Raw genomic sequence first — 14804 nt, 5'->3', positions numbered from 1 at the left:
ATAGCACGCCATACCATAAAGCCTACTGTCTAGTTTACATGACGCTCAACATTGAACTGAGCTTCACGTTTTTCTCCCCAATGTCGTTTAACCCTTCTTCGGCCATCATGTGCACCCAAGGAGAACCGAGATTCATCGGAAAAGATGACCTGATGCCATTCGACATTCCAATGTTGGCGTTCTCTGCACCACTGTAATTGTTGCCGGCGAAGCTCAACCGTCAGAGGTAACACAAGATGGGGTCGATAATGCTGCAGTCCTGAAGACTTTATCCGGCGGTAAACCGTTTGGACAGTTACAGGATGGCTGTGTTCTCAGAACCATTCATCAGCCAAAGATCGAGTTGTCGCAAATCGGTCTCTAATGGCCATAAGTCTTAGACGTCGATTTTGAACTTCATTAGTGCCCCTTTTTTCGTCCGGTGCCTACTCTTCTTCGATTTTGGGCATTATCAAATCACGCTTGACAAGATCTCATAACAGTAGTTGGATTTCTGTTCGTACGGTTAGCGATTTCCCGAAATGTCAACCCTGCTTCCCGTAGACCCCTAATTCGACCACTTTCAAATTACCTTAGCTGGCATTGCTGGCAATAAATTCCGCGTACACGTGGTCTAGGCATTTTAACAACTAAACATCGACTTCAGATCTCCTCGAACAGCTGGTTTGTTGTGAAATTTAAAAAACTTGCAAAAAACAACTACAGTAACATGAAAAAACCTTCACGATTATTTTCTCCAAATTCAATCATTTACTCCTTGCTATACTATAATGTTTCACCAAAAAAAAATTTAAAATTTAAACAGCTCCTTCTGGGTGTTGCAATTTCCTTGTCAGTTAGTATACATAGTTAGTGTACATATATATGTCGTAAAATTTTGGTGAAGAGGAAGGATGGAAAAGAGTTTGTTTGGATGAATAAGGAGCCCTTCAATATAAATATGTCATCTTATTCTGTAAACAAAATAAACAAACCAATCACTCTACACCTATACGGGGATACAAAGTTTTTGGTGAGGTTTTTAACTGTACTCTTCTTAACTTCTTTCATAAGTTGAAATGTATGATGCCCCGTTTAAATTTCCTCTGCTAATACTGAGATTTTATCTACACATGCTTTATTGTTTGAAGATTATATTTTTTTGTATTGTTCTATCTCAAAAGAATATACATATTAATTGAAATTAATTCAAGTCACGCATCCTGTTCTCTAGAATAAGGACTAAAGAAAACTTCATTTAGTTTCAAAATTTTTATTATGGCATATGTGTCAGTGTAGGGACATTTCGGATGACGGAATAAGAAATGTCATTTGGTGTTTTCAAATTATCTTTGAAGCAAAGGCGTACATTGGGATTTCTATTCAACGGATTGAACTTCCTACAGATACTTCTTGGCCTCTCCATTACGTCAACATCTGCCTATATGGTTTTATACTTTGCTCCAATTTTATACTCGGAAAGATCTGAAATTAACTTCGTTTTCGTCGTAACTGGAATATATGGGACCCATGTTCTTTTGCATTACGTTATGGGCATCAAAATTTGCGAGAAATGTTTGAATCAACCGCAGAAGTAACGAATTCAAATTACATCCCAATAATTAAAATATATCTCAATCACGTTTTAGAAAGAGTACCAGTGGTTTGCTTCTACTGTGGACATGTGCAGGAGGTAATATTCTCCTCAACTTAATGATTCTTTGTTCGATTTTACGAAAAGTCAGTAAGTACATTATTCGTTCGATGAAGCACTCCCTTCAGCATGGTATGAGGAATTATTTAAAAGATACTGTATGGAAGGAAACCATTGATAAGCTTCAGTATCAGCTTGAATGCTGTGGGATTAGTGGTTATCAAGATTGGTATGATTTAGAATGGCTAACGAAATACCACTACAATGCGAACTCTGATGTGATCAAAAAGTGAGTAACAGGCCAACTGAAAAGTCCCCGGTCTACCATAGTAAAACACATTTTTTTGGCAAAATTCGATGTTATTATTCAACATAGTTGCCTTCGAGGGCGATACAGCGATTATAGCGATCTTACAACTTTTCGATACCATTTTTGTAGTACGATTTGTCTTTCGCATCAAAATAGGCCTCAGTTTCGGCGATTACTTCTTCATTGGCGCTAAATTTCTTTCCATCGAGCATTTTTTTGAGGTCTGAGAACAGGAAAAAGTCGCTGGGGGCCAGATCTGGCGAAAACGGTGGATGCAGAAGCAATTCAAAGCCAAATTCATGCAATTTTGTCATTGTTTTCATTGATTTGTGACACGGCGCATTGTCTTGATGAAACAGCACCTTTTTTTCATTAAATGGGTCAGTTTTTTACCGATTTCCTCCTTTGAACGATCCAATAACGCTATATAATAATCGCTGTTGATGGTATGGCCTTTTTGGAGGTCATCAAGAAATATTATACCTTGCGCATACCAGAATACTGATAGCATAACCTTGCCAGCTGACTGTTGTGATTTTCCTCGATTTGGATTCGGTTCATCGTGTGCAGTCCTCTCAGCTAACTGTCGATTGGACTCCGGACTGAAATGATGGAGCCATGTTTCATCCATTGTCACATATCGATGCAAAAATTCAGGTTTATTGCACTTAAACAGCTTCAAACACGGCTCAGAATCATTAACACGTTGTTGCTTTTGATCGATTGTGAGCTCGCGCGGCACCCATTTTGCACACAGTTTTCTTATGCACAAATATTCGTGAATGATACGATGTACACGTTCAGATAATATCTCATAAGGTGTACATATTTCATTCAGGCTAAAAAGTGAATCGGAGACAAATAGTCTAGAAGTATTGCCATGGAGTTGCTGTAAAGTTGATTTTCCAATGCAGTGTCTACATGATCCAATACAGCAAACACAATCAGTTCATATTTGGTCCGATGAACCCACCATAGTGACCAGTTCCATAAATACAGAAGGATGTCTTCAATATCTTAAAGCACCAATAGAAAAAGCAATAATTTCTTTCATTATCACTACAGTTCTGATTATTGCGTTTCAAGTGAGTTTAATGTTGTTTACTGGATTACATCAATAATTTAATGAAGTTATTCATATTTCTGATTTCAAGAATTTTGTACACTTCGGCAAGAAATGCTCTTCTGCTTGAAGACCCGTATGGTGTTGCCCCAGGATGGCTTTTTGGAAGAGGTGATTGTGGATATACAGGGGGAAAATCTGTGGCTGAAATAATGGCTGTAAGTACATTTGTCTGTAATTCAGAAAAAATTTCAGGTTTTAATTAACCATTTAGTCAAATTGTGTCAACAAAAGCATCTTCTGAAGTTTATTTATAAGAATTTGATTTTTGAAAATGAAATGTTGAGTGAAAATAAAAAGGCTGTATGTTGCAATGTGAAAATATATTGTGAAAACCATATTTAACACCTTGGTTCAACACTACCACAATATCGCAAGAAGGTGATTTGAAATAAAGTTGTCTTCAATACAGGATATACATACTAGGTTATCCATGCCATGGTCCGGATTTCACAGCCCAGTTTCAATGACATATGTCAAACAGAACTGTCATTTGTTTAATTGAAGGTTAGCCCTTCAACAATATGGTTCGTTTATCTGCAGCTGGACGTGTAAAATTGTCAAAACTTACTACAAAAATAATAATTCTGTAGTAATTACGTTTCGTCCATTACGGACGGATTATGGTCGACATAATAGTCCATCTGAGCGTACAATTGGTAAGACAGTAAAAAAATTCGAAAATACTGGATCTGTTACTGATGTCTCAAGGCCCACACATTGTCGAAATGAACGCTTGATCGAAAATATTGCTGCTGTAAAAGAAAGTGTTGAAAGGATCCAAATTTATCCATTCCTCGGCGCGCACAACATTTGGGCCTCTCTTACGGCACGCTATGGCTTATTTTGCATCTGCATCCTTATAAGGTTCAGTTGTTTTCATTATATACCGATATATATATTTACATCGCTCACTGTGTTTTTCAATAGCACCCTTCTTACTACAGATAGAATAAACACGGAGTTACTTTGAAAAAGAAACATCTTTTCGGGTGAAAAAATGAAAATTTTGGAAAATCGTTCAGACCCGTCATTTTTTTTTTCTTGAGAGCGACATTTGAATAAAAATCATCGTCATATTAGCTGCTTTCCAGTAAGGTGCGTGTCACCCCGGGGCTCGGCACACTAGAGCTTCGAGCCCTTGCTATTTCAAGGAAGGTGGGGAAAAAATTTGATGAGACTAACGAGATACATGTGTTGTTCAATAAGTTTTGCGATTCGATAAGTGAGGGCGCTGCTACTAGCCTATTTTTTTTGTTATGTTGGTACATTCTTCATTTGAATGTGTGTGAAATTTCATTTCAATCTGCCAATTCATTCTTTGTTTACAAGTCATTTAGTATCGACGTGTCACGGTATTTTTTCACAATGGATATAGTGATTGAATTTTTATTTTTGGAAGCATCTATATACATTTGTCAGTAGGTATTCCAATTCTTGCGCAAACGCGCTTGCGTTTCCATTACAAAAACCATAAATGAACTGTATGTACTTTTCTTTTCAATAATCTCATCATCTATGACTTATTATTTAATCATATATATGCTATTTCAAGGAAAACGAAACAAGTGGGGAAACAACAGAAAGCTCCAACAGGAGTTCTTCACCAAAGTCTAGAAAAAAAGATAAATACAGTAAACGAAGTAAGAAAAACGAAACAACAAGTGAAGAAGGAACTGAAACAAATCTAATAAGCTCACCAGAACCGAGTAGAAGTGGGAAAACAAGTGGAAAAACCAAAAGAAAAAAAAGAACAAGAACATCATCTGATGAAGAAAAAGTTTGATTGTATAAATTTATTGGTTTTAAGAATAATTTACAAACACACTTAAGAAGAAAATTTTATTAAGAATAACCTGCTATAATACAAAATAAAGAATTGTTTTGGATAAAATGAATGCAGTTTTTTGAACCTCATGAAGTTTCAGATAACACAAAGGGTGAACTGGTATCGTATGAATTTAACATTATACTTGTCAAAGGTTCTCTATGTTACAATTTCCTTAAATAATATTAAAGCACAACAGACAGATATTAAGATCTACTGTAATTAATATTTTATTATGTATAATAATGTTTCATTCTGTATCTTTCTGTCAGCTCATTTGTATGATTATTTTCACATTCCAGTTTGTCTTCATCCTAAGGCTGCAAGTTTTTTACGTAAATTAGATTCAAAATTACTCGCAATAATTTTGTTTCAACTCACCAGTAATGCCTGCGATAGCTTCAGAAGCTGAATATTTAACGTCAATATCAGAATCTACATTAAGTTTGTCTAAGATTGGTTTTACTTGAGGTTGTATAACAGCTTGGTCTAGCTGTGGAGCAATTTTTTGCAGGGTTTTTGCAACATTGAACCTTACATTTGCTACTTTGTCACTTGCCATAAAAAGAACTGTAGGAAGAAGTAATCTTGTGGTAATATCACTGCCACATGCTTCCGCCAGAACATTGATGCAGAACAGACAAGTCATACGGTAAAGGTAATTCTAGAAAAAAAAAAACCAAGGTTAAACAGGGTTTGAAAAATTAGGTACAAAAATATGAGAAACACACTGACATGAATTCTGAAACTTTTGCGTACTTTTTCAAATTAAGATTCATGTAATTTTTTCACGAAATTTCGCACTTTTGCTTCCAGGAACCGTCAAATTATTATAACAAAATACATTCTTCTTAAGAGGGGTTCATACCATGTGGCATTCTCGTGACCTGCCAAAGTTTAACTACTTCTCTCCCCTCCGCGTTTGTGAGATCCCACAATTTTCAGGATAAGTGAAGCGATCTCAAACCTTATTTACCACATGCAAGAATTTGAAATAGGTTTTTCGGCTTCATTGTTAATTTAATAAGAACCGCGTTTTCAGCCTTTGACAAGACTTTTTCTATAATCTTTTAGGTGAAAATTCTTAAAAAAAAGAAATGTTTGTTAGAAAAGTTATATCATGCGTATATTTATTCTTCAATTAAAAATTCATGAGTTTTTTTCCAATCCAAAAAATTAATAATTATAGTAAAAACTTCATATAAATCGATGGTCTTTAGCGCAAAATATAGCGTACCTATTTTTGAACTGACCGATGAAACGGTATAGAAACCCTCTTAAAGTAATGAAAAGCCATATAAAAATAATAAATTCTCTTTTTGAAGATATGCCATTATACAGGGTGACCCATTTTAAAAGATCCACTGAAATAACTCCTTGGGAAGAACACGGATAGAAAAATGTTTCGAATCAAAGTTTCTTAATCTTCAGGGGGACATCGAAAGCATTCAATGTGACCTTGGAGTTTGATTTACAAGGTTATTTCAAGGTCAAGATTAGAGTATTTAAATTTTTCTTAGCAGAATCTCATTCTTCAAAAAAACTAAGGATCTTTGAAACATTTTTTTTCTTGTAAAAAAAAACATAGCTGAATTTTTTGATAACCCACTTAATCAATAAACTTTAATTTCCCAATTATACGATTCTCTCAATTACTTATATGTCATGTCAGAAATAATTCCCAATCAAAAATTAATGAAAAATTGATGAAAACAAAAAAATTTCTTACTTGATCTCGGGACATCGCTAATACTTTAGGAATGATCGTATTTTCAGCCCATTCGGCACCGAACTGATCTACCAATTTTCTTAGGTTCAAGGTAGCTGCTTCTCTTATAGCAAACACGTGATCCATTAACCATGTCATACAAAGTGTATTTAATTTTTCATCGAAGAATTCTCTCCCCAACTGTCCAGCTAAAAGAGGCATGTACTCTGGAAGTAATGAGTAAAGAGTTAGAAGAATTGAATTATTCATTATTATACACAACGGCAAAATTGGGGGAACAGACAAAATCTCAACTAAGTTTGTTGTTTATTTTATCTTGAATCCTTCGCCCTCTTTTAGCAATTTTTTTCTTGAAATGTAGCTTGATTCCTCGGGAACATAATTGTTCAAATGCCATTCTCAGTCACTTCGTTTTATATTATATACAGTGGCAAACAAAAATAATGAGAAGTAATTATGTAATAATTGCGATATCTTAATTTTGAATTAAATTACAGTACTTCAAATGGTTTTAGTACACTGAAAAAACTTTACTTTATCCTATACTGCATTTAACCAGATGAAATTTCCCATACTTACTAATTTTGGGTATGGTCCATATATCGTGGAGAATTTCATAGCGGTTACTAGTGGTTTCCAATGTTTCAGGTAACCTGCATCGTATTTACGAACCGCTCGACACTTGTCATTGGTCAACCAAATTTTTCTTTGACAGAATTTTGGAGGTTATAAATGGTTGATCTCTTTTAATTTGTAAACAACTGAAAGTTCTTAACAGCTCTGAAGGGTATTCGTTTCATTATTAAAATAATAATATTTGTGAGTGTTAAATTTCATGGAAATTGTTCATAAACAATAATCTGAAAATTAAAATGACAACTGCCAAACCGAGTGGGCGTGGTTACCGAACCTAACCAGGATAAAAGTACGGTTGCTCTGGTGACAGATAACTTACCGAAATTTGAGGAAATAGTCACCGGTTATTGACATATACGGACCACCAACTTACTAACCATAGTAACCAAGGTGATATACGGACCATACCTTAAGTTGGTGGTCCGTATTTATGTCCAATTCCTAAAAAACCGGTGACTATTTCCTCAAACTTCGGTGAGTTATCTGTTACCAGAGCAACCACACATTAAATGTGTTCTTTTATTCAGCAAAGTATTCAGCGCTTCAACCACGGTTGCAGCTCGTTCTTATGTTCTACACCTGATGAGCCATCTGACAGCTCATCATGTTTCAATCAGGGTGGATCTGTGATGAATGAAAGAACGCCACTTTTTATACTGCTTACCACACCCACTTTCATTTTTCAGATTTTTGTTTATGAACATTTTCCATGACATTTAACACTCAAAAACTTTATTATTTTAATTATGGAACAAATACCCTTCACAACCATTAAGAATTATGATTTATTATTAAATTGAAAGAGATCAACCATTTATAACCTCCAAAATTCTGTCAAAGAAAAATTTAGTTGACCAATGACAAGTGTCATGCGGTCCATAAATACGAAGCAGGTTGCCTGAACCATTGAAAACCACTAGTAACCGCTCTGAAATTCTCGGCGATATACGGATCATACCAATAATAAGTCAGGTTAGGAATAATTTTTGATCGCTGTTAAGTGACCTTGGTGAAATTTGTTTTTTTTTTTTGGAAAACGTTCCTTACACCTCGTTGAGATTTTGTCTGTTGCTCTAAATATTCCAGTTTGTATATAATTGTTGTGATATTGATGTGTGTATAAAGTAATACTTACCAATAATTGCAGATCTAACTCTCCATTTTGAGTCCTCTGCCAATTCGACAATGGCAGGTAAGAGAGATTGTGAAAGTTGTTGTATTCCAATAACTTCATTGACACAATCTAGATTCGATATTATGTTTAATCTAACTTCGGAACATTCGTCTTTAAGTTGGGTTAGGAAAAGTGGTAGTAAATGTTCGATGGTATTGTGTCTGCCTAGAATTGGACTCAGCCCCATAATAACTGAAGCAAGGGCGGACTTGACGTGTTGATTGACATCGGTCACCAGTTCTTTTACACAAGGCAGGATGTTGTTCATAATGATAGTTTCCTGATGAGTTTTATCTAAATTCTGGCAGAAATCTTTAACTTTGTTTGCGGCTGCGGCTCTGACTTCGGCTTCCGAATCTTTCAAAAGACTTTGGAAGGCTGGAACTAGATCACTTCTTGTTATTTCCGGACCGACGGCTTTCTGCAGTTCCGTAAATTTATCGGCCACCATGTAGCGCACTCTCCATGATTGGTCACCTGTTTAAATAAATTATCGTCAATTACCTATTTCTCGTTCAAGTATCCAAGGATTTTACCTGTACACTGTCTGAGAGTTGGCATTACAAGCTGGTCTACATCTTCTTGTGGTAAAAGTGTTGCAATATTAACACAAGCTTCTACAGCCAACAACCTCACGGAATCCTAAAACAAGTTAATATTATAAGATGTTCGGAAATGAAAAAGTCAAGATGAAAAAAAAATTAAATAAAATTGTGCAAAACTCGAAAATGAGCGAGTTTTCGAACGCATGAGTGTTGGAGTTGCCTTCTGCAACAAGTATTAGACGATATTTTCTCTATTTTAGTCGAGTTTTGTGAAATATTGTCGGAATTCAATGAAAAATTCAGATTATACATCCTAGTGACTTTTGTTTTGTATCGTGGCAGTTGGTGTCATTGTTACGAAAATTGATAGATTAAGGAATTTGACTTTGAATTGTATGTTTTGAATCTTGAAATAATTTATAATTATGCATTAAAATCGTGAATTATGTCTGACGAAATCGTTTTAACACCACCAGAATTAGAAGAAATTGCGAATAATGTTGCAAATTATTTCACTATATCCAAATTATATTATATTGACAATTAACGTGAGTTGAAATTTGATAGGATAGTCTGTATTGACAACCACAAAATGAAAAATATAACTGAAAACAATGCTGTAATGAGTTCATTACAGCACTGTTTTTAGTACTGTAATGAGCTCGTTACAATACTGAAAGAGAAAATAATACAACTATATACAACTATAATACAACAAGTAGTTTAACCATTGATATATGTATACAGGGTGTTCCATCATTGACGGTACGCGCTTTTACGGCTAAGATCTGAAATTTTCGAATTTTTTTCACCATAGCCGATCATTAGGCTCCATTAGAGGTATATTCTCAAATTGTTACACGTAACTGACCAAATATATGTTTCCTCTTATGGAAGAACCCGATTTTTTATTGAATTCTCAGATTGCATGGAACAAAAGAACCCAAGTTTGTTCGAAGTTTCATATGTGTAAAATGTTCCATAAGAAAAAAACATATGTGTTCAGTCATTTACACTTTTTTGGAGCCCCCTGTTTATTTCCAAATTTGAGAATATAGCTCAAATGGAGCCTAATGATACTGCGTCAAAAAAATTCAAAAATTAACCAATATCATATCAGATGTACGTATATTCCATTGAGAATAAGTTGTAAATGTAAACATGAAGAAACTATAGTAAAACTTAACATTATTTTTAGGGATGCGCCGAAGCATCGATTCGGCTTCGGTATCCGGCCGCTTCGGCCTACTTTTCAAATATTCGGCTTCGGCCGAAGCAGTTGTTCGATTCGGCCGAAGCGACGAGATACAATTTCGTGTTGAGACTCGCTCATATCGAATGCATCAATTAGCCTTTTTTGAAAAAGAGAAAATTGATACTTCTAAACTGTGTGTATTGGACGAATGTTTCCATTTAATGCACTTGCAAGGACAACTAGGTGACTCAAAGGATGAAGACGAAGACGATTTACCTTTATCAGAAATGAAGAAAATGGAAAAGAATGAAGTTAGTGAAGGATTAGGAACTGAAAAAAGCAAGTTATGGCAATGCTTCGATGAAATAGCAACTAGTTCTACTAAAATGACAAATCTAAAGAAAAATATGATTTGAAAGACATAAAAGACGAATTGGACATGTACTTAAATTTATCTTCAATTGCCCGAACTGACAATCCAGCTATTTGGTGGAGAGAGAAGAAAGAAGTTTTTCCAACACTGAGTCAATTGTTCATGAAATTTCTTTCAACACCTGCTTCTAGTGTTTAGAGTGAAAGGTCATTTTCAGAAGCAGGAAATATCTATGAAGAATCCAGAAGCAGACTGCACCCAGAAAACGCAGAAAAGTTACTATTTATACACCATAATTTGCCTTTACTGAATTACGACTATTAAAAATCAAATTATGTTGTTCTTTTTTATTTTTTTTTTCCTCGTTTATATTCAAATTGAAGGTATTATAAGGAAAACCAATTTGTTTTTTTCAAGAGTTTATCTTTTGTTACAATGTTCCAAGTCATTATTGAGTTGTTAGTTGTTTGCTATTGGTACTGTTTCAGTATCAATAAAATCGATTCGGTGGCCGCTTCGGCCGAAGCTTCGGCTGCTTAGTGAGAGATTCGGTATCCGGCCGAATCACAAAAAAGCCGCTTCGGCGCATCCCTAATTATTTTGGGTTTTGTATTAACGTTCAGTAATCCAACTTCGATTTTTTATATTTTTCAAATAAGTAATGAAGAAAAAAGAAACTTGAGTAGTTCAAAAATTATTTTTTTTATCTTTCAACCACAACTTATATTACGCTTGTATTAAAAGTTAGTCTTTTTTTCAAAATAGTAATGATCCAGTAGATGTCTACTGATTGGAGGTCAGAAATAAAGGGAATTATTATTATTATTATCCTATAACTTCAGCTGTTCTTCAACCTATAACATATTCAGTTAGCACATACCTGTTCGTCCTGTGCCAGATGAACAAACAATGGTATCAAGTCAGACTTCAGATGCTCCAAATCCACCACTTGGGCTAATTCACCTAACTTGGTAGCCACCGCTCGCCTCACCATGGGAGTGTCATCTTGACATAAATCCGTAAATCTTTTCCTAAGCTCTGATTTCATTGTGGCCGATACACGTGGATAACAAACCTTAAAAATGAAAAAAAAAAAACTCCCTGTATTAAGATGATAACATGAGTCAGTAATCACAGATCAAAAGTAGAATCTTGATATTCAGATTCAAGTTGCAATCAATTGATTTATATAAAGAAAAGTTGTTCTGCATCAAGTCAAAACCTCAATTTTCTTTGAGAAAATCCATTTCATACCTGTATTTCTGTGGAAAGGGGGAAATAAAAAACCAACACAAACAAAGGAATATTTCTTTCTGTTCAGACAACACCTGGTAAGAAATGAAAATCTTCAATGACATAAAGGTGTCCATACACCAAGAACATTATTCTTCAATCAGAATATCAACATAATTATTGCACAATTTCTTGGGTTGGCAACCATATGAAGAAAATTATATTGCTTCACAAAATATAAATCAAATGATAGACAGCATGCATGTAAGTTAATTCATTAAGTCAAGGGCTCAACAAAAGGTGGTGCTGGGGGTAATGCCCCCCAAAAAAGAATATTACATTTTTTATTGAAAATAGTTAAAACAATATATTTGGAAATTCTTTAAAATGGAATATCCTCATTAATTGAAGTTGATTTTTCGTCTTTGAAAATGTCCCTATGATTACGACATAAAAAAAGCAAACTCCTACATGATCCAGCATCATACAGAGCAGTAATTGTCTTTTTGATCTATGAAAATTTTTCAAAAAATACTACAAAATAAATGATAACAAGGATAGTCTTATTCCTAACCAATACTTTGATTTCCATCAAAGGATATCAATCCCTTCAAACTCACACGACACTAAACATCAATACAAATTCTCTTGAAAATAAATACAAAAAATCGTGTAGTGGTAAGCCAACAAATGAAAATTATGATTTATTGATAGAAATAATAAATCAAAAAATTTTCTAGATTCTTTTGGTGAGTTAAAAAACTGAAATAATAACTGTGGATTGTACAACTGCAACCATTGAGTTTGAGACTTGTTATAATCATAAGCATTATAAGCATTGATCTAACTAAAGTTTTGGGAAAGAAAACAAAAATTGGAAATTGAATTCAATACGAAGGAATTTATGCAAATTTGAAAAATTCCCAACTCCTAACCAATTATTTGTGAAGAGATTGTTGTTCAAAGCCTCTAAGTTATTGCAAGAAGAAAATGAATCATAACTGAATAGATGATTCATTTATTAGAACCTTTCAAGATAAAATATTCTAATTATTGAAGTCATTCAATTATATCCCACTTTTAATATAAATTACTATGTTTTTTGTTCAATAAAAATTAAGATTCAACAACTTACCGAAAACAGTCCACAAGCAGAGGTCCTAGAGGTAAACCAGTCACCAGTAGCTAATCTCAATACCAAGGGCACAAAATGATTTTCTAGATCGGCTGGAGTATGTTGCTGGGCTACAGCTCTGAGAGATTCAACAGCCTTGTCCCTTACAACTGTTTCTTCAACTGTTGCTAGGCTTTCCAAAGGTGGCAAAAGGCAGTAGGCGTATTCAGGGCCTCCTACCAAAGTGATGAACTGCCCTAACTGCTCTGCAAGTGCTAAGAGAACTTCATCCTCATCATAAATTGTTTCTGTGAGGAAAGGTATCAGCTCCTTCCTAGTCCTTTCAACTCCAAGTGCCAATGCGATTGTGGACAGTTTTTTGATGGAGTTAAGACGAAGCTATAAGGAAACATAAAATTAGATCTTGAAATACAGATAATTGATGCAACATCTTTCTAGAAAAGATGTCAAGCACAATTCAATTCAGAATTTCGGGTGCAGACTGGCAGTTTAGTTGAAGTCAATCAATTTATCAATTCATCCACTTAAATGTTTATTATTTTTATTATCTCAACACAAATTTAGCTTTTAAGTTCTGAATTATGAATCTTACAAAAAATTGATAGCAACTTAGGAAACTAACAAATTCTTTAACTGGGCACCAGACTCTTTCAGATAAAAATCATTAGTGTTGTACAATAATAAAAAACAACGAAATTTGATTTTGAGAGAGTAAGTAAAATATAATAAGTTATCGTCTGAAATCTTGTTGGAATACCTTAAGATTGAATTAATTGATAAATTACACTAGAACAACTAATGAAGAAATCTCACTAATTATCCCTTTATCAACATGATTACATTCATTTTCCAATATATTCAAAATAATTATTGAGCATAACATGTTTCATGATTACAATTGTCCATTATAAAAAAATACTTTTTCAAAAAATCAACTATCAAATAATGTTCAAAATCATGTAAGTAAAATAAACAAAAAAATTAAAATTTTCATGACCAAGCAGATTCGTAATGCAAGAATAATAAAATTTCAGTTATAAAGTAAAGTAATATGTTCAAGCAAGTAAGGAAAGCAGTAAAAAAATTTAATGATTATTATCCAATATGAACAATTGATGAAAATATGAAATCTTCCTTGTATGGTAATGTTTAGGAGGGAAAATGACATCAAGAAAACAATCCATAAAAATTTTAACTGGAATATCTTCATGATAATAAGAAGTAGTAGGCTGTAATATATTTCGATTTAGAATGTAATCATCCTCAATCCATTAATATATTTAATTAGATACATCACACCTAATTTCAGTTACTTCTTTAGGCAGTTATTTTGAAATGTATAAATGGTATTCAAAATCAATAAAACAAAACATTTATCCCCTCCAAAAAAACACCAGAATGAAATTTATCACATAAGATTTGTTTACCTGAACGTCTTCATTTTTTAGTTCATCAATTAAAACTGCGATCGGGTACAAAGAATCGTCGCCCGCTGAGTCGCTGGCTGCCATTGTGCTCCCAAGTCCAGTTGGATTCGCCGATACCGTCGTTTTTAATGATTTTGATGAACACAGCCAAACGCCTAACGAATGAAAAGGATAAAATATGGAACTTCAGATTTATTATGAGGATTTAATCTACTAAAAAAACTTACAAATTTATTAATTTTTACGATTTGTCAAATGCAGAGAAGGGCTGATAAATTGACGCATTTGCATTTAGATGGCATTGCACGTTTTTGACGCTTGACTCATCGAGATCGAAACATTTTTGCGCAAGTTCAGCTATGTTCGATTTTTAACAAGAAAAACTAATTTAATAATTTCAAACAGATTAATATGATTCTAGTTTATTGTTACCTCATATATTTCAATAATTCCAAACTTGGCT

The 14804-nt window shown here is 34.0% G+C and overlaps 2 protein-coding genes across 2 annotated transcripts; one reads left to right on the top strand and one right to left on the bottom strand.

The window, feature by feature from the left end:
* Positions 1-1273: 1273 nt before the first annotated feature.
* LOC123680450 (peripherin-2) lies at positions 1274-5020 on the top strand. Its single transcript, XM_045618354.1, has 5 exons — positions 1274-1573; positions 1629-1922; positions 2782-3028; positions 3075-3224; positions 4622-5020. Exons 1-5 carry the CDS (start codon positions 1305-1307, stop codon positions 4850-4852), a joined length of 1191 nt encoding a protein of 396 aa, XP_045474310.1. The 5' UTR covers positions 1274-1304; the 3' UTR covers positions 4853-5020.
* On the bottom strand, positions 4895-14698 carry LOC123680449 (serine/threonine-protein phosphatase 2A 65 kDa regulatory subunit A alpha isoform). Its single transcript, XM_045618353.1, has 9 exons — positions 14569-14698; positions 14342-14496; positions 12915-13292; positions 11427-11621; positions 8970-9075; positions 8395-8910; positions 6624-6829; positions 5276-5558; positions 4895-5214 (listed from the first exon to the last, which is right to left on the bottom strand). The coding sequence occupies exons 2-9, from the start codon at positions 14423-14425 to the stop codon at positions 5204-5206; spliced, it is 1779 nt and encodes a 592-aa protein (XP_045474309.1). The 5' UTR covers positions 14426-14496; positions 14569-14698; the 3' UTR covers positions 4895-5203.
* Between the last annotated feature and the right edge of the window lie 106 nt (positions 14699-14804).

Source organism: Harmonia axyridis, chromosome 5 (genome assembly GCF_914767665.1).
Source record: "Harmonia axyridis chromosome 5, icHarAxyr1.1, whole genome shotgun sequence".
Lineage (NCBI taxonomy): Eukaryota > Metazoa > Arthropoda > Insecta > Coleoptera > Coccinellidae > Harmonia > Harmonia axyridis.
This window is presented reverse-complemented; position numbering and strand designations above follow the sequence as displayed.